The following is a 26187-nucleotide window of genomic DNA, read 5'->3' as shown; positions in this document are numbered from 1 at the left end:
GTACGACGATCATTGGTCTGTTCCCATGTCGGAATCGACCCTGTGTTCTGTGTGTCTAACCTCAGCCGGTGGTATGCCCTCCGGAGGATGGCAGTGGAGAAGCACTTCCTGGTCCAACGCCACCTCCTTCCCCATTGGCTCCTCCTCAAAGTTCTTCCTCAAGTCTGGACACCGTGAAAAGAAAACACAAACGAAACACGAATCAGACGCACTGAAATTTTCTCATTAAAATATGCAGGGACCGTATGCAAATACCCCTGATGTTATCTCATCACCAAAACATCACACAGCTTTTAAAACATGTTGTCAGTAGCTCTATGTGAGCAGATTCTGTTCTGAGGTCCGTATCTGTGGTGTGTTTTTTACAGTCTGCAGGCTGCTTCATGCTGGATGCCTGAATACTGCCAGAGGGCTCAGGCATCAAAACCAAAGCAACACATTATCTTGGTCCCTCCATCGCCAGCTTCCCTCCGCTCTCCTCTCTTCCCCTCTCCCCACAACATCTTCTCCCTGTCCCCAGCCCCAGCTTTAGCCCAAGCCCCAGCCTCAGACTGGGGGGGGGGGGGGGGGGGTATTTACCACTGTGTTTCCCTGTGCACAACAGTGTGAGATCTACCATTTATCAACAGCCCAAACTACGTTGTGGAAGCAATTACCACTTTATTTCAAGTGGGGTGGGCCTTGTGGGGGGGAACTAGGCATTGTGTTGTATGAATCAGACCAGTTGTTAGGGCAGCAGCTGTAGCATTGCTGGTAGCGTTCGGGCAACCTTGAGTCCTTTCACTTCCTGTTGTGACTCACAGCAACAACAAAAACAGCATGGCACCACACTGCCAACCAATGAGATTGCTGGGCTTCCTGAGACAGATTCTATAAAGCAGATGTTGGGCCTGTCCTGAGCAATCATGCTTAGAGAAACACTGAGATGAACAGATCGCTCCTTGACATTTAATTTAATTAAAGACGATATAATGGGACTTGAGGTGACGGAAGATCTAACAGTTCTGGAAGGCTCAAACGTGTGGGAGAGTGTGTGCACGCATGTGTGTGTGTGAGCGTGTGCATGTATGCGAGTGTGTCTGAACGTGCGCATGCCGTACACACGTGCACGTGCACGTGAAAGAGTGCCCTCATCCTACATGTGTGTGACTTTGTGAGGCACGCGTACAAGGTTGGCCGATGCGTTTTAGGAGCGCCAGGCATGTTCTGTTGAGACAGTGTTACGTTTAGCTGTCTAGAACTATGCATATTTATGCCTGAATTAATAGAGGCGGATGCTATAAAACTCGGATGCAAAATGGCTTCTCCTAATGAAGCCTTTGAGGCTGCGGCTGGGGAAGTCTCTCTGTGTTCCCTCGACAGATTTATGGCGGCGGCACAGTCATAAATTTCAATTCATTTTTTTTTTCATTTTTTATTCCAGCTATTTTCATCATAGGGCGTGTCACTGATATACTCTATCTACTGAGGATTTGCCCATGAAAACCCTAATTTAGTGTGCTCCTTTTCAGGACTGCCTCCTAGCAGATGTATTACCCCAGATCCCGGTCTGATCATTCTGCTTATCTGCGTTACCTCAGGAAGCCCATTTTAGCGGAATCTTAATCACATTATAACAGTGTGTGTCTTCAAATGCATCCTTGACTCTGTGGGCTGACTAGGTTCCCCTCCTTCAGGCTCCTTATCCTCATGACAGACTCTCACAACATCATAAACAACTGAACTAAACATGCGGTTCTTACATCGCTCTTGTAACAAGTGTGTGACAAGTTAGTCTATTTCTTGGTAGCAAAAAAGGAGTTTTCGTTCTTTGCTTACAGGCAATCCGCACATATGCTTTTTGGCTCTTCTGGGTTCCTGTAGTGCTCCAGGCCACACACTGGCACCAGTACTCATCCAGGCCGAAGATCTTCTCCACCTGCTGTCTGGTAATGTCGATCTTCACCTGCATGATAGGCAGCGCTGCAGAAAGGAAACAAGGGGCAAAAGTTAGCACTAACAGAAAACTTCCATCCAATCAAAACACCCCTCTAGACAATCACATAGTGAGCTTCCTCACAATTTAGCTTGTAAGTGGATAACGAGCAGCAGGAGGAGGAGTCTAAAGCTCCGGGAGAAGCTCACTGAACCCAAGCCGACGCTAGAGTCCTTCCTCTGCAGCACGGGGCCCACGCAAACAAGCAGAGTACCGTAATCAAATAACAACAGTGCTTGTTACCCGGGGAGAAGGAGAGGAACTGCCGGGAGCCATCGGGAGGGGGGTTCCGAGGGAGGTAATGTGGGCCTTTGTCACGGTCATTTGTGAGACAACAAGGGAATGAGAAACTTTCAGCGAACCAACAGCTTTTTTTCTCTTCCACAGGAGTATGTTCATCTCTGGAGGTGAATGTGTTGTGCTCTAACCTTAGAGGCACCTGGACAAACAGTGTTCATTACTGCCGAGCTGACAGAAGTCGACTAGCAAGAGTCTCTTGTTATGAGCACGAGTGGGAGGTACTACAGAAAACAGAAAGTCAGGCAAACAAAATGAACAGAGATAGATGTAGAGGTCTTGGAAAAAAAAGAATTAATAATAAAGAGATGAAAGATTATCGCAAAACTGTGTTGAAACTGGATGAACTGTTTTTTTCTTTCTTCTTTATTTAATCAAATCTAGTTCTACTGTTGTTTCATGTTCAGGAGACAGTTTTTCCACTGTCATTTTCTTCGCTCACCCTTCTCAGACCAGTGGTAGTTTTCCTGAACACTGACCTTGATCGTGGCCAAGTGTCCTACCTCCACTTCCACACACACAATCCCTACATAGCTCTCAAAACACACACACACACACACTTAACACACACACACACACACAGATACTCCTCACTTATGGAACGACAGCCGTGTTTTCACTAGGCTCTCTCTCAAACCCCTTCTCCTCTGCCTCCAGACCTTGGAGAGACTGAATGCTCAGACCCGACAGCGCGGGGCCACGCTCCCTCCCTACTCCACCCCGGCATCTCCTCCAAATTGACACACCGACGCGTCCACCCCGCCGGCTCTGTTGATCTTCATAGAGCCGGGGTCGCTCTCCTCTAACTGTCATTTAGCTGAAAGCACTTAGTGTCACTCTCCAGCGGCCCCTCAAGCCCCCTCTCTGTCCAGGACCCGTCGGGCTCAGGTTCCTGTAGGGAACTCATCCAGGAACTTGTGTTCTAAGTGGCAGCCATCAGACCGGTGAACCTATACCGCAATTACAGTCCTCTGCCGATGTAAACACGTGATGATACTGCCGATTTTCCTCCTGTCGAAATTGACGTTTTTTTTTTTTTTTTTTTTTTTTTTTTATCAAACAAATTTGGCATTTCAAAGCGAGTGGGGCTATGACATGACCCGACCCCCCCCCCCCCCCTCCCTCCTATCGTAGTTGCCGTCTTAATGGAGTAGCTACTCCCAGTCCTCCATAACCTGAACCCCCCCAGATCACATTAGTTGTCTAACATGGTCTAAATTCACAGAGCATTTAGGGCAACAGTGCTCCAAAACTGTAAAGTCGTATAAGCCTGACTCTTGTTAAGCAGAGGCTAGGTGTGAAATGACTAAAGATCTTTCTGGAGATGCAAAGCATGAGCAACAGTGGAGGAGGGTGAGAAATATGGAAGCACGCAATCTGACATTCTGATTGGCTGGCTGGGTAATTGCATTTGGCTTTCTTATCGCTTTTTCTCCTCATAATTACACTACCTGCATCCTGTCTACAACACCTTCCTGTAGCACTCTGAAACACTGTGATGACTCACTGTGTCCAATTTCACTCCAATTAATGAATGAGACAAAATACCATCTATTCCTGGGGTGTCACAGCAAAACAAACTGCACCATAGTTGTACAGCACTGAGAAAAAGTAATACAAATCATTTCAATTTGTCTCCTGGTTGTTTTTATTTTACCCTCACTGAACATTCAGGTACATGGAATCCTGATTCAAACTGTACTTTTTCTGAAGGTCACCTTCATATGTGGATTCCCCTCTGCACCACTACACAAAGATAAGTCTGGTATATACTGTATGTATTGATTCATGGAAGCCTACCTGTAATTGGAAATAGCTGGGCTTCACAAAGTGCCCTGACTACCCTGTGTTGCAATTCTGTCAGTATTGATTAAAGGGTCTGTCATGCTTGCATGGTATGTGACACAGAACCTGCCTGTGGGAATCTTAGGAGATTACACTCTAACCACCACAGCAACCATCTGACAGTGTCTACATCACAGCCCCTCTTAAGTAATTAAGAAGTTTTATGATTCACCCTCCACTGAGTGTGGAGTTTCAGCTCATCTCAGAATCAGCCCGTACTCCAAACTTCCCTGGGCGTCCGTGCAATATTCATGACCAGGGGAGCGACACCACTTTGAATTCTGGACTCAGACCGAGCCCCCTCTCTCATTTTTCATTCTGGTGCAATAGGTCAGCTGATGCGGCTTATGCACTGGCGAGCGCATGCTGCCGGGGTTACAGGACTCCATATGGAAATGAGAAGGGTTGACCTGGCAACACCCATCAACATACACACTTTCTCACATACACACATCTATCCAGACACATACACACACACACACGTGCTCCTCAATGCAATGATTGACGGTTAAAGTAAAAGAATCCCATTATTTGGCTATTTTGTTGGCAACTTATTTTATTCACTGCAACATTGTTGGTTATTTTCCCTAGCCCTGGGTAAAATGGAGATTTAGTTAAGGCACTGACGCTTAACTTACATGACCCTGTCAATCACACTATGGTGACTGAGACTCAGGGCTGGGGCTGGGACTAGGCTGGGGCTGGGACTAGGCCAGGGATGGAATAGAGGCTGGGACTTTTGTACACAACAATGCCACTGGAATGTTCTTACTACACTACCTCCTCTCTCAATGATGTGGCCAAGTCCCACAGAAGCTGTAACTGTGACAACTACTGATAGGAGTCTGGATGCTGCTCGTCTGTCTGTGGCATCCAGATGAACATTCACAGCTGCTCTCTATCTGAATGTATGAAGGGAACAGTCAGATTGCTGAATGCAGACTCTCACCTGCAGAGACCAGGGCACCCACACGGCGTGGGAAGGGAATCTGTTCTACATGTATTCTGTGTGTGTTTACAAATGTGTGTGCATATCTACATAGACTGTATGTAAATATATCCATCCGTGTGTGTGTGTGTGTGTGCACAGCCGTCTACAGATGTTCCTGGCAGCGTGTGTCCTGGGTGTGTGTACGTGTGTGTGTGTGTGTGTGTGTGTGTGTGTGTGTGAGGTCTGGGTGAAGACGCTCTGGAGTTCAGAGGGGCTCCACACACAGGGTAAACATCATTGGACTCAATCCTCCATGAGTCGATATCGGGCTCGTCTGAGACGAAGACTTTCTTTCTCTCTCTCTCACTCTTGTTTTCGCAGGCTTTGACCTCAATTCCGCAGGGGTCATTTGCTTATCAAAAGCAGGGACTGGAACTGGCAGGTTTGAATGTGTGTTCATTGTGACCAAGGAAATTCAATTAGGTTGCATCCCCACTGTGTGGTGCTGGGCTTCATGAGTGGATGAAGGGGGATTAGGGTTGGGACTGTACACCTGGGAACACGCCACGGAGAACAGAGTTCATGCTGTGTGTGGGGACAGAGACAGAAAACAACGGGCTCTGTCAGTCAGCAGACAGGGTGTGACTGTGCATCCTGTTTCCTGTTAGAATGGATCCGGTTTTCCTGTTAAGACTGTTTCCTGTTTGTCTCGATCCTGTTTCCTGTTTGATTGGATCCTGTTTGACTCGATCCTGTTTGGCTGTATTTGCTTCTTGTTCCACTATATCCTGTTTTCTCCTTAGGTTCATCTTCCTCATCTACGACCACGGTTATGACAAAAATAATGACCATAAAGTAACATAACATGAAGTGAATATCATTTTTCAAGTTGTTCTTTGCAGGTAGTTTGCATTCATAGGAAGGGCTAAGGATTTCCTAAGTGTGTGATCAATTTCTTTGCTATGGCAGGGTTGCAACTGATATAAAACCAATCAACGTAAAAAATATCCCCAAATGTAAATGACCCGGAATGGGCCACTGTGCCAAGGAGACCACTACGTTAGCACCAAGGACACAAGCAAATGAAAGCTACAACCTGCCAACTCTTCTCCATTAACATCCTAAATAGGTGGGTGATGAGTGGCCTCAGTTAGCTGACATTGAGGGATAGAGAGAGGGAGATACAGAGAAGAGAGAGAGGGAGAGTGAAAGCGGGGGAGAGAAGGAGAGAGAGGGTGGCAATATATGGTGTCATTATTACTGTCTCCAATCAGGAAGACTCTGGCCTTGTAGGTGACGCATGGCTCTATTAGAAAGAGAGAGAGAGAGAGAGGAGGAAGAGAGGGGGGCAGGCCGAGAGACCTTATTGTTGAACGTGCTGTGGGCCAGGGGCCCCTGCCAGCGAGGTCAAGCCTTAGTCACTAGGCCAGACTTTTGGGTCAAGGCCCTGCCTCTGGTTAGAACCAGCTTTCTGAAGCGGCCCTTTTGATTGAGCTGTCCATTCTCTACAATGGATGTGCCTAGCGAGGCCCCCAATGGTGCCCTGAATGTCGTTCTAGATTATTCATGGCTGACAAACAGGCAAGCAGGTACTGTGGCGCGCCAATCTATCCAGCTAGGTCCAGGCCAATGCCACTTCAAGGAGAGACAGGCAGTTGCTCTGTTTACAGATGCTGACTCTGTCTAAGAGACGAATGGAGGTAAGAATGCTGTGAAAGATGAAACACTGGTCAAGGAAACCAGAGAGACGAGGTACAAAAGGTGTCTTGTTGTGAGTCATGACATTTTGCTTGTTTAATGACTTGCTAATGGTCTTTGAGAAACAACTTTTTCCACTGGTATTTCAATTGCTTACTTGTAACTAAACCCGGTTGCGCAAAACGGTTATGCGTTGTTTACAGATGACTCAGTAATTCTCCACATATTGCAGTCAATTACAAGAATGAAATGTTGTTCTGGTGAAGGATGTGAGTCACACGGCAGCATGTGTTCTGTCAACACCTCAGTCGGGGGAGCAAATCCTTATTTTGCCGTCGCTCAGTCATCTTTATTAATTGTGATTTGCACAATCCTCCAAGCAGCAGAGAGTGAGACTTCTCTCTCTGACATTAGTCTCGGCAGTCACAACACCACACCACCCTGCTCTCACCATGCTACTCCCAGACAGGAAATCACAACAATAACAACAAGCATGTCAGACAAGGAGATCAAGACCAAACAAGTTTTTAGATGCACAGGTGTTTGTGGGGTTTAGAATGTGTAAATGAACTCATTGCAGAACTTCAGAATAGCTCTCAATAAACTCTGCATTTGCAATGTGTAAAGACCAACAGCCCTAACTAACATCCACCTATCGTTTGCCTGTAAAGAACAACACACAAAGGTTGACATTTCACTTTATTAACCTGGTGTTCCTTCCCTCCCCCCCATCCTTACGTCGTTCTCTCGTGAGGTTGCCTAACCTTTACTTTCACCTAACTGCACGCTTATCCTAATAAACAAATACGCCGCTTTCCCACAATCCCCCTGCTTGGTAATTACTCTTTATCTCCCAGCCTGACCCTGTGATTGGCAGGAGCCTGCCATGGGGCTCCAGGGTACGGGGACTGGAACCTCCGCCCAGACACCCCCTGCCCCCCCCCCCCCCCCCCCCCCCCCCCCGCGGGTCTTTATCTGGCCGACACACCTGCTCCTTCCTGGGACGCTGTCGGATGGGAGGCCTGGGAGCGTCTGTCTGGCTCCAGCTTCCATTACACCTCTCTGAGTGGGCGGATCTGATAGCATGTTAGCCACATGAAAGCAGTGATAATTTGCACGGGCTAACATGTTCTCCCTGGTTCTTCTCTAACACGGCCTCGGGCGCTGGAGTAAATAAGAAACCCTTCTCACAGGTAGAGAGGGGGGTAGGGGAGGGGGAACGAGGCACAAGTGGAGCTCCCATCTGGTCGGTGATTGCTTTGCACCATACAAATTGCATTAGGTTTTTTCCCCCTCCTCTCCCCCCCCCCCCTCTCCCCTCACCCTCCTCGCCCTCCCCCCCCCCCTCCTCACCAACAGTTGGTCCCTCTTGGCCCCCTGGACGGCAGAGCAGGGAAAGACGGCAGGCAGGGGTTTGAGCTAATCCGACGGAGGTGTGTGGGCGAATGTAAATATTCTGCACAACAAGAAGCAAGATTCTGAAAACAGCCTAAGGGAGTAGCCAGGCCAGGAAAGCCTTTACCCACAAACTTTACACAACTATTTTCCAGGCGTTTTGAGAGGCGTTCTGAGTTATTAGAATTCTCGTCTCACGGCATGTTTTCGCATTTCTATATAATGTTATATTTATGAGTGGCGGTATACACGTACGTTCACTCTCCAATATGGCCGTGTAGCTCTCATGCATACTTTAATAGGAGTGTCTGACTGTTTTGATTTCATCTTGGTGTCTGAGTATGTGTCTCTTTGTACAGCCAGACGGCCACAATGACTTGACTTCACACAAGGTGTTTTGAAGGTGCTTATCTAATTCCAAACCACATCATGTCGTACGTAAATGATTTGCGTTGTAGAAACGTCTTTCATGAGGTAGGTTCTAAAAGGCAGGTATTTCCTTTTCCATCCAGAGAGGGCTGTTGCTTCCTCCTCGGTCACAGAAATAACAGCACTTACTATGTCTCAACAGCGTGCACACACACACACACACACACCTCACACTGATGCCGTTGTCTACCTGACAAAAACGAGGGCTGTGATTTGGTTTGTTTGAGCACACAGAGATGTGATGGTGAATTGGCTCCTTGGGGCCACACTCGCGGAGCGTAGACTGTCAACTGGTGAGTTCCTGTGCCCATCAAGGAATCTCCACAGACTATTTAGCTGTCATGTCCCCATCCCTCCCGGAATCCCTATTTTTAAACCAATCTGAGTGGAGCAGGTGTTGATCGGCAACACCAACTCCCACTTTGGCGCCCGCCCGCCCTCCCTCCCCCCTCAGCGCTCAGTCACAGAAGAGGAATTTTCGTTCTTTGAGTGAGAGCACAGGAAGTTTGGAACAGGGTAATTACACAGCCAGTCAAAAAAAAGAAGAAAAAAAAAGCCACCATTGTATAACGATTCTAACAGTATGCGTGGCAGGTGGCCGGGCCAGCTGTCAGTCTGTACTGTTACTTTTGTTGATTCTTATCCTAAACACAAGACCCTATCCTTCAATTTCCTGGTTGTAGATGAAGAGCCGGGAGGACTGTTGGTATTTCATTTTGTAAAGCTGCTCATAAACTACAGTAGGACTGAGGATCAGTTTGTCCTCTCTCGGATCACACCTTCGATGTAATAATCTATGATGGTAAATATCACCAACAGACAGACAAACACGCATTCTGTACAGAGAATACACACAGACCCACACATATACATACATACATACACACACACACACACACACACCCACTCAAACAAATCAAATGTGGTGTGATTGCATTGATTATCTATCCGTCTCACAGTGGGGATTTTGTCCCTGAGAGGAAGAGAACGAGACGTGGCCAGTGTGAAAGGATCGGTGCAAACACAGAGCATTCCAACTTTCAACAAGAGCACAGCTTTTGTGCGAGTGACAAAACTGTAATTACTTTACAGAAAGCCCCGGTAGGGTCTGACGAGACATGGCCATCTGTGGGAGGACAAAGGCTCAACTTTTTTGCGAGGGTGATTGGAACCCCAACGTTGTTTGTTGACATACTATAATTTATTTTTTTCCTCTATTGTTCCGCTAATTGCTGAGGATTTTAGGGTCGGTTATAACTGCAGTTCGTGTCTGGCTAGCCAGAGGTGCTGACATATCTGTCTAATGGCCAAACACCTGTAGGGAAGGAAGGATGTTCCGCTTGTTTGCTGGCCTCAATCACTGCTGAGACAACCTGTTTAAAGAAAATGCTAGACAGCCTTATCAACTGGGGCATCTACTGCTGCTTTTGAAGGACAGGTTAATAAGTGTGGTTGTGTTGCTGTATGGCACTTTGAAGAGGAAAACCAGGAGGAAGTACCAACAGTCCTTCAGTTCAATTTCATGTCACCCTCATCACTCCCATGTTGTTAGGGGCAGGAATCTATCAAAGTACTATAGGGAAGGCGTGGGCTGGTTTTATACACACACAGAGACACACAAGCACGTACGCACACGCACACACACACACGACTGCGCTGACCTGCAGAAGAAGCCTAATGGAACGCGTTGGCAGATGTGTCACAGGAACAATTGACCTTGCCATCTGTTTTCCGGTGCCTCGTCGCCAAACCCCCCCCCCCCGCTCCTACCCCCATGTCTCGGACAGGATGAAATACAAGTCCCATTATGGGATGCAGCTAATAATGCATTATCAATTAGCCCCCTTCTCCAGTGATCGATGCAGAGCAGGTGGAACAAGGCCATTCCCTTCGTTTGGGACTATATTATCCTCATCAGCCTACTTCTCTTATTTCCACCTATTCATTACCGTCTGGCGAGCAGGACTATCGGCTTTGGCTTAAATTGTGTCTGGATTGTTCTTCGATATCCCATTAAAGATCATGTTTAATCACTGTTGAGGAATCCCACTGCCATTACGGGGACTCTTAACTTCTCAACCTGAATTTGTGTGAAATTTTAGTGACTACAAAATGAAGGGGAGTTATGCTCTTTGTTGTAGTGTTGAGAGAGAGAGAGGGAGAAAGAGAGAGAGAGAAAGATCAGAGGATGAAGGGAGAGGCTTCTGGCTACGAGATCCAAGTGTTGAAGTATTAAAATGTGCTCCTGACTAAGTCCGGCTTATCTCCACTCAGATCACACATCACTGATAAAATGCTCAAATCCCGGATTCGGTCAATCAGAAAAGACATATTTGACATAAATGAAATCTTGCCAGTGTCCAGAGACAAAGCCTTGGGACAATGGCGCCGTAAAAAATGATTGGTTCTATTTATGGGAATAATGGATAGAATAGATTTAACAGATTTACGGGGTACGTGGAATGTGGTATTTAGATTTCTTAGGATTGATGAGAGGACAGGGGATTGGGTTTTCCCAGGAGCGAGGAAGAGGTTACGTTCCTGCATTAAAGGTTAGGATTCATAGTGTAGGAGCCTGTGTGTGTGTGTGTGTGTGTGTGTGTACGCATAGTCTGAGTACTCGAAGTACAGACTATGAATCTGGAACAGCCCCAGGTGATCCTGTGCAGCACTTGATTATTCTGGTCCGTGCGTTGTTTTTCTTTGTTGCGCAGCTGTACGCAATCATTTCAATCAGCCTGAGAATCTAATCTCTGGTTGTCGTTGGAAGACGCTCGTCGACTTCTTTTCAAACATGTCGTGTGCAAAGTGTGTGCGGATTTTCCACCTGAAAGGGTTTCTCTGCAGTCAGAGGGGATATAAACCGCCCCCATCAACGCCAGATGATGAAACGTAAACACAATCAAATAAACCTCTCGTCTCAAATGCCAATCTCACCCCCCCCCACCCCCCTCTCAACACTTGTCTGATGGCCAATCATACAAGGGAAGAGCATCTCCTAATCTAATGCAAACACACTGTCAGCATCGATTTCCTCGGCACAGGATGCATCTATATATTTATTAGGGCCTCGCCTCTCATCTTCATGTCCTCGCTGTTTTCGATGAAGAGTGGGAGGGAAGCCTGGGGCGAGCTAGTGTGGGGGAGGGGAGAGGAGGCTGGACCGAGGCCACACCATGATGGAGTGGGGTTTAGGGAGGAGGGGGCAGTGCCTTTGAAGCAGCCACAGCCACACTATTGAGATAAGTTACTGAGGACAGGTAATGAGAACCAATAGACTCCTGGGGATGGATCAATAGCGGACATTGATACCCAGAGAGGAAGGACAAATTGCAACGTTTTTTTTCCCTTCCCTCTCTTGACAGTGAAGAGAGGAGAAGAGTGAAGGGGGGAGCTCCCAGAGCAACATGGGGGGGGGGGGGGGGAGAGGGGGGCAGTATTCACGCCAGTAGACAGAACCGTGGTGGAGTTCATGTCCAATACACTAGAGAAATATCCCCAGAGGTTAGGTCAGCGCTCTCTGGTCCAATTCACCACATGGGTCCTCAGAAAGCATGCCATTACCTGAAGCACCTAGCAGGCTCTCCACACGGATGTCCCTGTGCTCGCGTTGCAAGGTGCGCCTCGTTGTCACCATGTATCTCGGTGATCTATGAAGGGGTTTGAGGTTCTACACCTCCATCTGCCAAACTTGTTAACAAATCCATCGAGTGCCGCATGGATGCTGACGATGAGGACCACTCTGCCTTCCAGGGTGTCTGCACTCAGCACCAAGGACGCCGAGAGCCGGGCGTGACGGGGGAGAGCAGAACCCCAGGAAAGGCACTGGATAATCAGTTCTTCTCCCCTGTTGAATGTTCCTGTGTTCCGTAGCTATTGTTCTGCTATTAGAGTTCTGAGTGTTAATTCTATTCGCGGCTCCGTCTCCTCATTTACACAACAAAGAAAGGCGGAACGGCCTTGATTACAATCCCGACCGTCTGCAGAAAGCCAAGCAGAGAGTCGAGGCTGAGATATTACTAAAACCCTCTTGACTCTGATTGGCCAGACACATGTGGTGGGCCATGGCACACGCATCCTACAGGCGGTGGTTTACCAGGATAACAAGCAGCCCTCGTACCCCTGGCTCTCTACCAGAGGAGCAGGAACACAGAGATCCTGAACTCCCTCTGCCCGACACTTAAAAACTCTCAGAAGAAAGAGCCCCCAGAGAGAAGAGAGGGTTATTTTGGGGCCGAGAATTTTTTTCGTACCATTTCACACTGTATAAATTGTCAATCAATTTTTTTGTCAATTTTCGGGCATGTCTTCCAACTGTCGAATTCCCCTCCAAACGGACCTTGTTGTTATCTGCCAGTTTTTAGTGTTATAGAAGGCCTGGTTGCCTTGGAAACAGTTAAGAGTTTTGAGTCCACTGTGATGGGCAGGGCGAGAGGACACACAAACATTTGCACACGCGCGCGTGGCTGCATGTGTGACTACACACACACACACACACACACACACACACACACACACACACACACACACACACACACACACACACACACACACACACACACACACACACACACACACACACACACACACACACACACACACACACACACACACACACACACACACACACACACACACACACACACACACACACACACACACACACACACACACTCAAAGAAGCACACAAACGCATGCACTTGTAAACACGCGCGCACACAAACTCACAGCCCATAGAGGATCTGTCTAAGGCCTGTTCACGGAGGATGAGAGGCTTTAGACGAAGCCATCAGCAAACTCCTCTGGGCAGCGCTGACATTAAACAGCAGCGGCGTTGGAGAGATCGATGGGAGTACCTTGGAAAAGCTATACCGGCGGACATCCAGGCGTCCTTCATCTCTCCACGGCCCCAATATGACACATTCATCACAGCCGGGAGCCTGGGCCAGACTCATCCAGGGAGTCATGGAGAGGCCTTGGAAGCTCTCAGACATTCTACACAAGGGCTGGTGCTGCAGGAGCACAGAGATGCCCCGTGATGCCTTGGAGACGGCCATGAACCGTGCCTCAACCGCCTTTTTTTTTTTAATTTTATGGGAGACAAAACCCCCAGTCAGTCTTCAAGGTGGATTGTCGGAGTGGCAGTGGGAACGCCATGTTTCATTCACACAAAGGGTTATATTCTTTGAATGCAGACAACGCAGACAACGCATCGACACTTCTGTGCCCTGTGTCATGGAGTTAAAAAGGAGAAGAAAAAAAAAACAGTCGAGAGTTTTTGCTGACGTTCTAAAAGTGACACAAATGTTAAGTGTGTTCTATATTTGGGAATAGGAAGATAAAATATTAAGCGCAAACACTTTGTAAAAAAAAAAAAAAAAAAAATACTGAGAGCAGCACCGTGCGTTTGTTTATGCATCTCTGCTCATCCCTGCTCAACTTTAAACCCTCGGTTCTCACCTTATGCTGTTCCTCTGGGTGTGAGCACGCCCTTCTACTGTGGAATCATGGTCATGAGAGAGATTAAGAGAGTGTGTGTGTGAGTGTGTGTGTTTGTGTGAGCACACATCTTGTGTGTGCGCATCTGTGCATTCGTGTGTGTGCGTTCTTGCTTTCCCCCAAAGCTAGTCATTTTCGCATCGGTTGTTCACAATCATCTGTCAGGATGTGAATTGGAGGTTTGAAGTTACAGATCAGTTCTGAATCCCCAGCACGTCATTGACACGCGTGTTTTTCTGCCAGGCGGTCGACTGAGGCTCCGGAGAAAGGAAAACAAACAACCATTATGGGATGTGAGCGAGCAGGTTTCCACTGCAATGTCTGGGAGAAACTGACGTGCATATTATTAAGGTGACAAACAGATATGTGGATGAGTCAAGGGCTTGACAGACCACCATAATCACTCGGAAATAACTAATATGAGCTAGCGCACACAGAGGCACTTAAGGTGATATAATCACAGAGAGACAGATAGTAGGAGTAAACCAATGCTTCATGAATATCAAAACAAGGCTGCAGGTACTTGGCAGCCAAATAACATCCCAATCTCATCATGCACAAAGTAGGGACACAAACACACACACACACACACACACACAGGACTAACTGAGCTCCGGAGTACCTGTGGCAGGGTCGATGGTGCGTTCGATCAGGTGGTCGTCCTGATGCACCCACTCCCCGTTGCATTTGAAGTAGATCTGCGTGGCGGGGGTGGAGCGGCAGGTCAGGGTCACCGGCTTGTTCTTCACTATGTACTCGTCTTCCGGCTCCACCAGGAAGTGAGGTAACAGGTCCGAGAAGGCTGCAGGAAGGGTTGCCGTGGCAGTGTGCTCGGCACCTAGGAGGGGAAGGGGAATGGGGATGGGGGGGGGGGGCAAAGAAAGGACCAGTTTAACTCAGAGGAACAGAACCTTCTCTTGGGAATGAGTCGGAGGCAGCCTTCAACGGCTTCTTTTGTGTTGAACAAAGGGACACGACAGTCACATGGCCTCATTGCTACCATAGTAATAGTACCGGTGAACAAAGTACGTCTCGATCCCAATAGCCCTGTGAAGTACTGTACGTTAGTGTGGCCTTGGTCGATTCCAGCTCAACACAACGACGCACATTCACACACCCGTGCTGCCCTGAGGTCAGATTCAGGTGAGGATGGAAAGAGAAAGACAGGTCGGGGGTCGTCTCTTAATAACAGCCGAGCTGATGACTCACTGGTCATTAATCCGTTACTCTCTATCCACGAGACAGTGATCAGGCCTTTTCACCTAGTGGGATACAGTCCTCCACCCTAACCACCTGAGAGAGGCTGGAAAGGGGAGAGGCCTCAGTTGAATTGTCAGGGAGAGTCTGAAAGCGTTGCCGTCTCTGCAAACCCAGACCCTGAAAGGCGCAGCTGACATTTTTACACCGTAACAGCAGAGATGGACGTTATAGGAGGTAGATTCACATAAACCTTCACCTCCACAGTACAGAGTTGTAGCTCAAAGGTGCTTTATCCCTGATGAAGATCATAGTGGAGTACATGTGATCAAATAAAGACTGTCCACACCCCCCCCCCAACTGCCACTCGAGACCAGTAAATCTCCAAATAAACCGGTTTTAAAGCAGTGTAATATTAATTTACAAGCCTATAGTCCAATAAGGGAGACAGACGCGATCTTTACCACCTGCTATATACCTCCAGGACCCAGGACAGGCCTTGAGACCATACCTCATAACAGGACAGCAGGAGCTTCCACTGACCTCTCCTCTCTGCTCCTCTCCTGCTCTCTCACCCACTCTCCCTCTCCCTCGTTCTTTCTCTCTTTCTCTCTTTTCTCACTCACTCACTCTTTCCCTCCCCCTCTCTCTCTTCTCTGTCTCTCCCTCTCTCTATCCCTAAATGTCATGCTCTCTCTCTCCTTCTCAATGACTCTTTCCCTCCCCCCTCTCTACTCCCCGCCCCACTGCCCCCTCGATCTCTCTCCAGCTCATCTTGGCAGCTTACTAAAGCCCAGTCTGGGGATAAACAGCATCTCTGCACAGACGATATGATCTGCTGCTCCAGCGCCCCTGACGCACGCCGTCTCCACGTCTCCTCCTGTCTCCCCCGTCTCTCCCTCCCTCCGGGGTCTCTGCCCCTCGCTGGGTGCGGAGCGTCGCATCCAGGAGGGTGGGACACAGTGAGGCGCGCGGCGGCCGACACCGCTGAACCCTGCTAATGTATCTTGTACGTGTTTAACTCTTAATGAAAGCTAAATGTTCTGTGTCCAATGAAGGACATACATCACTGTGAGACGCGTACCTCTTCACCCCCACTTTTTGGCTCCACATTTTCTTGTAACAAAGTATTATCTGACAAGTGATGAAATATGTCATTAATACAGCAACTCCTGTCCCACAACAAATGGACAGTATGTCATTAAATACTGCTGAGCATGAGCATATTTATATAAGAGATGGGGGGGAGAAGAGAGAGAGAGAGAGAGAGAGAGAGAGAGAGAGAGAGAGAGAGAGAGAGAGAGAGAGAGAGAGAGAGAGAGAGAGAGAGAGAGAGAGAGAGAGAGAGAGAGAGAGAGAGAGAGAGAGAGAGAGAGACAGAGACAGAGACAGAGACAGAGACAGAGACAGAGACAGAGACAGAGACAGAGACAGAGACAGAGACAGAGACAGAGACAGAGACAGAGACAGAGAGAGAGAGAGAGAGAGAGGGGAAAGCACAGAGAATCTGAGAAAACAGTCCATAGTTGATATTTTCCTGTAATTGCTCAGACGGAGGGGTAAAACTTTGCAAGTGAAAATCTCAGCCTCTGCAGGTCAGAGGTCCAGGAAGTGTTCTGGTCCTCATGAAAGCTGCTCCTCCTAATGGCCCAACTCCTAGCCTGGTGACCGCAGCCATTATCCTGCCGCGCTGACCCCCCGTGCACCCTCCACACCGGCCTGCTAAAGCACGAAGGCTAAGCTCACCTCACACCTGTCAGGTTAATCATCTCACAGGAGGGACGGCCAACACAAGAGGACACGGTCGGAGAGAAACAACGAATTAGAAAGAGCGGTATCTCTCTTCCTATGCCGGTCCGTGGACCAGGCCCCGGGAGAGACGTCCCATGAAGAGGTCCTCAGAGGAGATCTGATCTCTGGTGAAAGACGCGCCATTTCTGTTGTCACCACCAGCTATATATTAATGTCTGTTTTACTACATGCATTTGAGGTTAATGAGGTTAAATGTGCGATTTCTTCTGAGAGGCATATTCATGTTTTATGGGACTGCATTCCAGTCACGCACAGCTTTATATGTAAGCCATAATGGAAGGTTGATGCTGAGTAAATTGGCTCACATTATTGTCATGACACACAATGTGCTTCAACGACACATAAAAAAACATGAGCAAACACACTTGTGCACGTGCACACACATGGCACGGACACACGGACACACACACCCGGCTGAATATCAGCCACTTAACTGACTCCTCACAGGTCAGTGCACAAATCAAATAGACACAGAGTAGCACTATGGGAATTGCATTAGAGACTCCTGTGTGTGATTGGCTGGGACCATGATTAATAGATCAAGGCTCTTGGCACATTGTTGGGACTGTGGGCACAGTACCCTCACACAACAACAGCACAATAATCCCTATCTTCAAGGTCTATCAGGAATAATATGTGATAACGGTCACGGAACCGAAGCAGAAATGCATATGGAGTGTGCAGGAGAAGAATCTCCTGAAGGTCATCGTTTTTTTCCCCCAGTTTATTCAAAAAATGAAAAAACAAAAATGCATGGGTTGTTTTTATCTCTGAGGCAGTCTAATAGGTGGTGACCTCGTCTGAGGCTGCAGCTGCTATTCTCCAGAGGAGACCCCAGTGGTCCTAAACACACACGCACACACACACAAACACACGTGGGAGTGCACCAGCTGTCAGTGTGTTGAACCGAGAGGTCCAAAAAATATGTGCTATACCAGCCCCCAGCCTTGTCCTTTCTATGTAAAGTATTCCGTAATACTCACACTACTAAGACTAACATATCTAAGTATTCCCTAATACTCACACACTACTAAGACTAACGGCTCTATGGGTATAAACATGATTGGGGGGGGCAACAGTGGATATTACCACCTCTCCCCCTAAAATGCACACAACACAATACTAAGTTGTCACTTTCAGTGTGTGGGGTGGATTATTCAATACACCAGTGTTTTAATGAGCGCAAAATGTATAAAGAAAATGCTTCTGTTTCCCTTTCATGGCCCTATCGCATTGCGTGACCTTTTGGAGCCAATTAAATGATTTTATCAGTGTCATGTCCCCTAAGGAAGGCATCATTGAGCAATCACCGGGCATCATTTACATCACAATGATGAACGGCAGCTATAACATGTTTTTTATGACACCATCAGCGCTTTACAATGTCTTCCTAAATTAATTCAATTAAAATTACCATCCGGAATATTAAACCATTTCATGTTCCACTGCCTCGACAACACAACCCCAAAAAAACCCTCTTCATCACAATTGATCAGTGCGGTGATACAGTAGACGTGCTCGTCTTTCAAGGTATTTTTCACTCCTTCGTTCATTTTGGGCTGAAGTCTTCCCACAGGGCAACCTGCCCTGCTATCCTCACAGTGTACACTTGGCACAAGATTTTTGGAAGTTGTGTTTCGGGAAAAATGGCAGTAACTGGGTAAGCCTTCATCAATATAGAGGCGGAGAACGATCAAACTGAGAGTTATCCGTGAACAGATATGGACAGGGAGAAAATGTGTTCACTGCAGCATAGTATGTAATTTTCCCTGGGGTTGACTGATGTATGTGTGCCCCCGGTTGACAAATATTTACTCCTCCACGTGTCTGGGATTAAGAACGAATCTTCCAGTGCAACAACCATCCTTCACTCCCACAGACAAGCACATATGCGCACACACACATTTCTCTTTCCCGCTCCCCGAAAAACTCAGAATGCACCGGTTTTCAAGCAAAGAGGGCATTTGGATGTCCCCCAGTCATTGACAGGCTGGATTGCTGACTGCTCCTGCCAGGTAAATGGGTGTTACTCCTCACCTGTGAATCATGCTGGGTGACTGCTCTTAAGAAAAGTGTGAGCCAAACTCTGTTAATAACACCTGCAAAGCACCTTTCACACATCATTCACAGGGATGAAGAGTGCAAAGACACGCGCTCTGCAGTACCCAATCAGAGGACTCGACAGAGGAGGGGAGGGGTATGTTAATGGTTGATAGGCACATACCATGTGGGCGATTATCACGGTCCTTCCGCTTGCATGAATAGGAAATTGGCTGCTAAGCATCGACTCTGATGCTGTGCTGTACGTCTCCGTGTGCATGTTAATTCACTCAGCCATTAACGTCGCCCTAGAGCCTTGTCGCTACGACGCCCTCCATTACAGACACTTAGAATGTGGAGTCGGATGCAGAAACGCACATTGCTCTGTGCGTCACACCAGGGAAATCAAGGTGAAAGTTAAAACAAACCAAAAACGAACGCTGTGAAAGAAATCAATAACTGCAGATAGGGCTGACGCAAATATCAATCTGGCGAGCAATGCCGTTTTCAGAGTGGAAACACACAAAGGATAAATCGGAGGGTGAAAGCACTAATGGCCTTGTTGCTGTTAAACTGATGTGTCTATCGTCTGTTCCCCTTTGTGCCGTTGTCACCTGTGTTGATGGTTTTTTTCGGCGTGTTGCTTCGTCTCAGCTGGAGAGAGGAAGGGGGAGGGCTGAGGAACTAAGAACGAGAGGTGTCAAAACCCTTCTTCGGGAAAAACTGCAGTGGCATTCACAACCTCCATCCCTCGCATTACCGAGCTATCGAGACAACTAAGGCAACTTGAGTTTTTTTCTTGTTTTTGTCTCGTGAAGAGAATGCCATTTTAGAACTCTTAGCACATTGCAGGAAAGTGTGTGAGACTGCAAAATGGCTGACAGGAAGCCAGACTGAGTGGCAGGAGGAACAATAGCGAGTCAGGCTGTTCGGGCTGGACTGACCGGGATGTGCTCATTATAGCCTGAGAGGCACAGATGACACGCTGTGAGGAGCGTACATGTCTTTGTTCATCTGCAGATGTCTTCCTAGGCCGGCCTGTTTCACGTCATCCATGCTTATTACACTCTCCTCAAGGACCATGTTTGTCCGCAATGGCTTCATCGCCGTTCACGGGTGTCGAGTCAGCCTCAATATCCTGGGTGCTTGGAAAGATGGAAAGGAGAATTTGCATACTGTGCTGTGCTGTATTTAGGCATATGACTTCATGTCGTATGGGAGATTTTATGGACTGGTGAATTAAGAATGTAGACATTTAGCTGGTTTATGTACAAGACCTTTGATCTGAGTCTCTCTGATGGAGCTCAAGAGCTTAAGAGTCTCAAACGAAAAATACATCATTTGGACCCAGCGGACGACAGCAATGAGGTTTCATTATTCGTTTCAAACGGGGTCCGCTATGAGTCTTTATCTCTATAAATTATTGCCCTTCCTTCAATACCGTGAGAATTTCAACAGGAAGAGGGAGGTTTATTCAGCAGAAGGAGTAAAACACTGGTGTGCATAACACTCATCAGAGCTGGGTCTGGCCTTGCCGCCAGTGGCAACACACTGTATAAAGCTTTCCTAACAAGGTCAAGATTCTCAGCTCTGGGAGAACCAGGGTCCCTCCTCTCAAAGTCCTTGGATATAACCGGCCAGTTAATTCATCTGGAGAGAGGAAACCATATACTTGAAGGATTCTACTGCACAGAACCCGCTTTAATGAACCTTGGCTTTCATTATTCCCCGGCTTGTATATTAACTGCTGACTCAAGTTACATGTGAATCAGTTTGGTTCCTACTAAACGGATCAGAACAACGTTTAGCCCAGGAATGCAGATCCCCAGCAGCATCTTCACATGGGTGGACCCGTGTGGGAGGACCTGTGTGGGAGGACTATCTAAAGAGCCATCGAGTCGCGCGCGGAGACGCCGGGCGACAGAGCGCCAGGCGTCCCAGAAGGCTTTGAGGATCCTGGCTCGTCCGTAGGCAGACACACGGTCCCCCCCCCTCCTTAGCATCCTGGGCACGCACACGCTGGAGGATTTGTCATCCCCGCACGCTTAGCCGGGAACGAGGTTAACCGAAAACGAGTTGATTACAGAAGCCGGGACAAGGGGGGAGAGCGAGAGCGGGAGAAAGCGGAAGAGAAGGAGAGACAGGGGGCGGTCTTAAATCTTTGAAATGGATGTTAGGAAATAAAGGGAGGAAGACGAGAGACAATTTGGATGACTATGTTAATCCTTTATCTAATTACCGGGTGTGCCCACAGCAAAAATGAAAGGTTTTCACACTGCGTATTTCACCACAATAGAACCTTGTGAACTTCCTTCTGGCTTGAAAACTTATTGAAAACACTTATGGGTTATTAAGTTAGGAGGAGGTTTGAAGCCATAAATCACAGACTGTCAGAACAATGCAAATGATATTCCAATTTATTTACTGTAGATTACAACTGCATGTTGCACCTATTAGAATTCATAAACATTTGAAATGACATGAATCTAATGAAGCTCTCGTTTTTTCTCAGATTGTCAAAGCTTCTTTTTAAAGCATATCATGTCTCCAATAAACTGTTCAGATGTGGCTGAGGAATGGCATGCATAGCAAAACAGCACGCAGCATGAGAATAAGTCAGCCATCCAGCAAACCCTCCTTCCCAGAATGACAAACTAGCAGAAGGGGAGAGTAACTGCTGATGTCTGCAAAATATAGCTAATGTTATTCAGCCCTTCTCTGAAGGCTTCTGACACCAAACACAGAACACGCGAGGCCCACTGCGACACTTGTCAACCGACTCACCTGCCTCACCTCCACTACACCCCCCCCCACACACACACACACACACACACACACATCCCACCAGGATCTCCCACCCCTCCTACCACCGTGGGCTAGGCCAGAGGAGTGGGAGATGTCTTGGGTTGACTAATTAGCGTGACAAAGAGAAGACGCACCTCAGCATCAAACACAAAACCACAGATATGATACCTAACAAGGCAGAGGACAAAGCAGCACCTGTTCAACTCTAATTACCTCAACACAATGGCGGTGTCAAGCTCCTCGTTGCCTCAAACCCTCGCTAGCTGACGCACCAAGCCAGCGTGTGCATATTCGATGTACACAGACCAGCATGGAAGCCTGTCACCTAAACAATGGTGGAGGGGGGGGGGGATTCTCAACAAAACACTGCCAGTGAATTTGTCTTTTTAAGGAGATAGCACCACAGTATCATGAGGTAGAAAGCGGCACATCTGTCTGTGAAATGCCTTCCCACAAAAGGTTTAATAGAGAATTGGCTTTACCCATTGGCTCCCATTGACAGGAGATAAGACAGCGGAGGATGTCATTGTCTGGGGCCTCAGTCTCTTCGTATCTTCCGCACTAAACTCCCATTTCAGACATCAAACACCATGCCCATTGAGCATCAACATAGAGATATGGGTGAGGGCTTCCAACACACACGCTGAGCTGTCAATATAGGCCAGACTTGCCATCCAAAAAACATCTCTTTTTGCCTATGAAGTCACTTGAAAAATGTGTGACGGGGGCGTTTATCAAAAGACAAAATGCTTTTAACACAAATGTCACATGTCGGAAGGATGGCAGAGGCTGTGATTCACGTGCAGCGAACCTGAGAGAGAAATGGAGGCCCGGTTTATGTAGATAAGAGGGAAGCTGTCTACAGATGAAAGACAAAGCTGGTCATCTGATATGAGTTCCCCTCTAAAGCAAACGAAGGCATATCTGACCACGGCGCTGCTGCAGCAGCAGCGGGGGAAACTCATTTCAACCCGGGCAGCGTTCGGATTATTCTCTCCACCTTTTAACGTCCCTGACGTCAGACTGAGATGAGGGAGAGAAAGTAGACTTCACAATCAATGAATACAAATCAGTTTGGGAGGAACACATCTTTTATTACACACCCCCCCCCCCCGAAGGAAAAAATCGTTGGGTTATTCAACCCCATAGAACTTCAGATCTGACATGGCCTTTGTGTGGGAGTGAGTGCACTGTACTTTTTGCCTTTGTTACATTATGTAAATGCGTTGCCTGAACCCGACAGTGAGGATTGTGTCTACAGCGGTGGCTCCAGCTAATGACTGACAACCATGCTGGCCTTGACAGAATGATAATCTCCGTATTGAGCTTTAACCGAGGGAACATTGACTTCCCTGGCACAGTCAATCCCAAGCCTTGGCTGAGGTAATTACTTCCAACTCACAAATGTGTGATCTTAATAGATCCATTGGTAGTCACGCAGGCTATCCTAAATAACTCCTTATTACCAAGTAATGCACTTGCACGATGGAACAATCAAACTGAACCCACTCTCAACGACAGCGGTTGCCCTCAATGATAAACATCATCATGCCTATTAAGAATGTGGACATTGCCTTACACAAGGGCTCAATGAAAGTTTGGCGATACACATTTCTTTTTGTTCTTTGATAAAAGAAGGGGAGGAAAACATCTACGGCGCGCAAAATGCAAAAGTAGTGCAGGAAAGACCACAGAGTGCTTAAATCACGCTGCTGTAAATGATTAATGTCACTCGAGGTCTCTGCTGACCAATGTTCCTGCCCCACTCAGCTCGAGTACAACCTGTTTTCTTACCTGCGGTGAGTGAACTCAGGTAGCCAGCATTATTCCATTGGCCTCTACATCCACCTTCTACATCCCCCCCCCCCCCCCCCCCCCCATTCTACTTTCCTTTCCCCCTGCCCCATCATGTGGAGCTCTGATATTGTGTAAAAGAGACGGGTGTAGAGCCCTCCTATGAATACTAAACAAAACACTTTCCCTTCCTTTTAAGAAGGAATCTTTATTCATAATGATGGCTGTACACAGCTAGAGACACCAGTGACTCGGTACTGTGGTCTACATCCTGATGCTGCCTTTCTTCCGGTTACAGTCCTAAGACTGTAACTGCAGTTTTTTCCCTAAGAATATCACCAAATGTTACCTTTGGAATGCCAAGGGAGTCTTTAATTGGAGGCAGAGACGAGAGGCTTTGTGTGCGAGCGAGCGAGCGAGCGAGCGAGCGAGAGAGAGAGAGAGAGAGAGAGAGAGAGAGAGAGAGAGAGAGAGAGAGCAAACTCCAGTTGTGCGGTGTGTACTGAGGGCTCCTGACTCACGGAGGGCCCAGGAGCAGGCAGCGTCTGTGCCAGCGGCCCGCTGCAGACGCTCATGCTGCTTTATAGGCCTTGATGACGCTCTGACAGCAGGTGGAGGCGAGGCGGGACAGGCAGTAATAACACCTCACCACAAATTGGGGGAGAAGACAAGCCCAGTCTGATAACAAGGGAGCGCCCCTCCTCGCAGGGAGGGGGTGAGGATGTATCTCTCCTACCTGCCCTCCCTCTAGCTGTCTCTTCCTCCCATGTACACCGGGACAACTTTATCTGAATCCTTTTTTATTTAATATATATATATATTTTTTCTTTCTTCTTCCACACAGACATTTTAACATGGCTAACTATTTATTTTTCTCCTGTTCGAAGCTGTCACATCAGTGATGTGTAATTTATGGCGGCGGCAGAGGCTAACTCTCCCAACAGGATGATTTTTCAAAGACGAACACACCAACTGGGAAGAAAATGGCTGTCAAAGCGGTGGTGGATAGTTGTGTGTTGAGATGTAAATAGCTCTACAAAAGACGGCTACATATGCTGCTAAAGATTCTAACTGTTTACATCAAGTAAACAGGTTGAACCAATTATACTGTACCACAAATAAATTAAGTAAAAAATGATGGAGGTGTTAAAATAATTTATTTATGGGATTCAAAAGGGTCAAAAAGCACGTATTTTTCTTTTATTATTAGATTATATTATTGGGCCACTGGCTTGTCATTTAATTACAGTTGTTTAAGTATTTAAGGGTTTCAGCTTGGTTTTGAAGACAAGACTAAAAACGCAAAAGTGGTGGTGTTGGATTTACAAACGATTCTACTCTGAACAAAGTGGCTTGAAGTCAGATTAGGATGGCAATTTATTTTTCTGCCGAGGAACTAATTCGGGAGAGTGCGTGTTTCTGGGCAGGCCTTGTCAGCCATCACACAAAACAGCACCACAGACCGCGCCGTGCCTCGCTCTTCAGCAGGGGGCCTCACACCCAGCGATGGCGTCCTCCAGCACGCCCTCCCTCCAGCTTGATTAAGTTCTCACAGTACGCCCAGATTGATTCACACCCACAACACATTGTGAGCGTTCAGAGACAGAAAGGTCTGCTTGAGTGACTGACAGACACACAGAACGAGACACATAATGAGTCCCAATCTGTGCAGTAACAAGAACTCTGAAGCCAAGCTGAGACAGGCGGCACACACAAAACACAGAGGAAAATTGAATTTGCCATCACACTGGTCAGCTTCAATCTCGCCGCCCATGTAGGCTATAGAGAAGTAAGTGGGTTACAGCCCTGGTGCACAATACATACATTCTCACCATCGAGCCACCCGGAAAATCTCCCCATTGTGGCAGCAATGTGGCCCGTGTGGCGCGTATGACAAACTTATAGTGGGATCAAATGTGGCACGTTCGCTTTGTTACCCTGACACAGCCAATAAGTCCTTCTACTCGACCCGTGTTTTGCAAGGGGAACAACAGGGGGCTGGACTTGAGACAGAGTGGGCACTTCCCTTTCATTCTCTCTCCTTCCCTCTCCTTCCCTCTCCTTCCCTCTCATTCACTCCAGATGCCATAAAACAGCCATGCCTTGCTGTGCTCTCCACATCACTGGGGCAGTAATAGTCTCCCGTCCGACTCAATAGCCTGCACGAACAATGGCAACACATTAGGTGACCGCCAATAAATGTAAAGGAAAAAATACATAGAAATAAAACTAATCTGGTTGAGTGCCTTCATGAGAAACACACCTGCAGGATAGTAACCCTTGGAGAAGGAGGGTACAGGGCGGAGGGAGGCGGACGTAGCCCAAGCCTGTGAGGGGATGGAGGGAAGTGTTCTGAAAGGAGGGCGGATTATAAAAAAATAATAAAAAAATAATGAAATCTGTATATTGGCTTTGTTCTTGCTTGTTCGCAAAAGGGAGAAAGAGAACCCCGGTGACCGTCTGCAATTAG

General features: G+C 47.6%; 1 protein-coding gene across 1 annotated transcript in view; it reads right to left on the bottom strand.

The window, feature by feature from the left end:
- The window catches only part of unc5a (unc-5 netrin receptor A), a 102767-nt gene that overhangs the window by 39031 nt on the left and 37549 nt on the right, over positions 1-26187 (bottom strand). The window contains exons 2-4 of the mRNA XM_067247590.1: positions 14692-14907; positions 1819-1962; positions 61-164 (exon numbers count right to left, since the gene is read on the bottom strand). Of these exons, the coding sequence (XP_067103691.1) occupies positions 61-164; positions 1819-1962; positions 14692-14907 (464 nt within the window). The remainder of the gene's footprint in view (positions 1-60; positions 165-1818; positions 1963-14691; positions 14908-26187) is intronic.

Source organism: Osmerus mordax, chromosome 12 (genome assembly GCF_038355195.1).
Source record: "Osmerus mordax isolate fOsmMor3 chromosome 12, fOsmMor3.pri, whole genome shotgun sequence".
Lineage (NCBI taxonomy): Eukaryota > Metazoa > Chordata > Actinopteri > Osmeriformes > Osmeridae > Osmerus > Osmerus mordax.
Note: the sequence above shows the minus strand (reverse complement) of the source record. Positions and strands in the feature narration are given on the sequence as shown.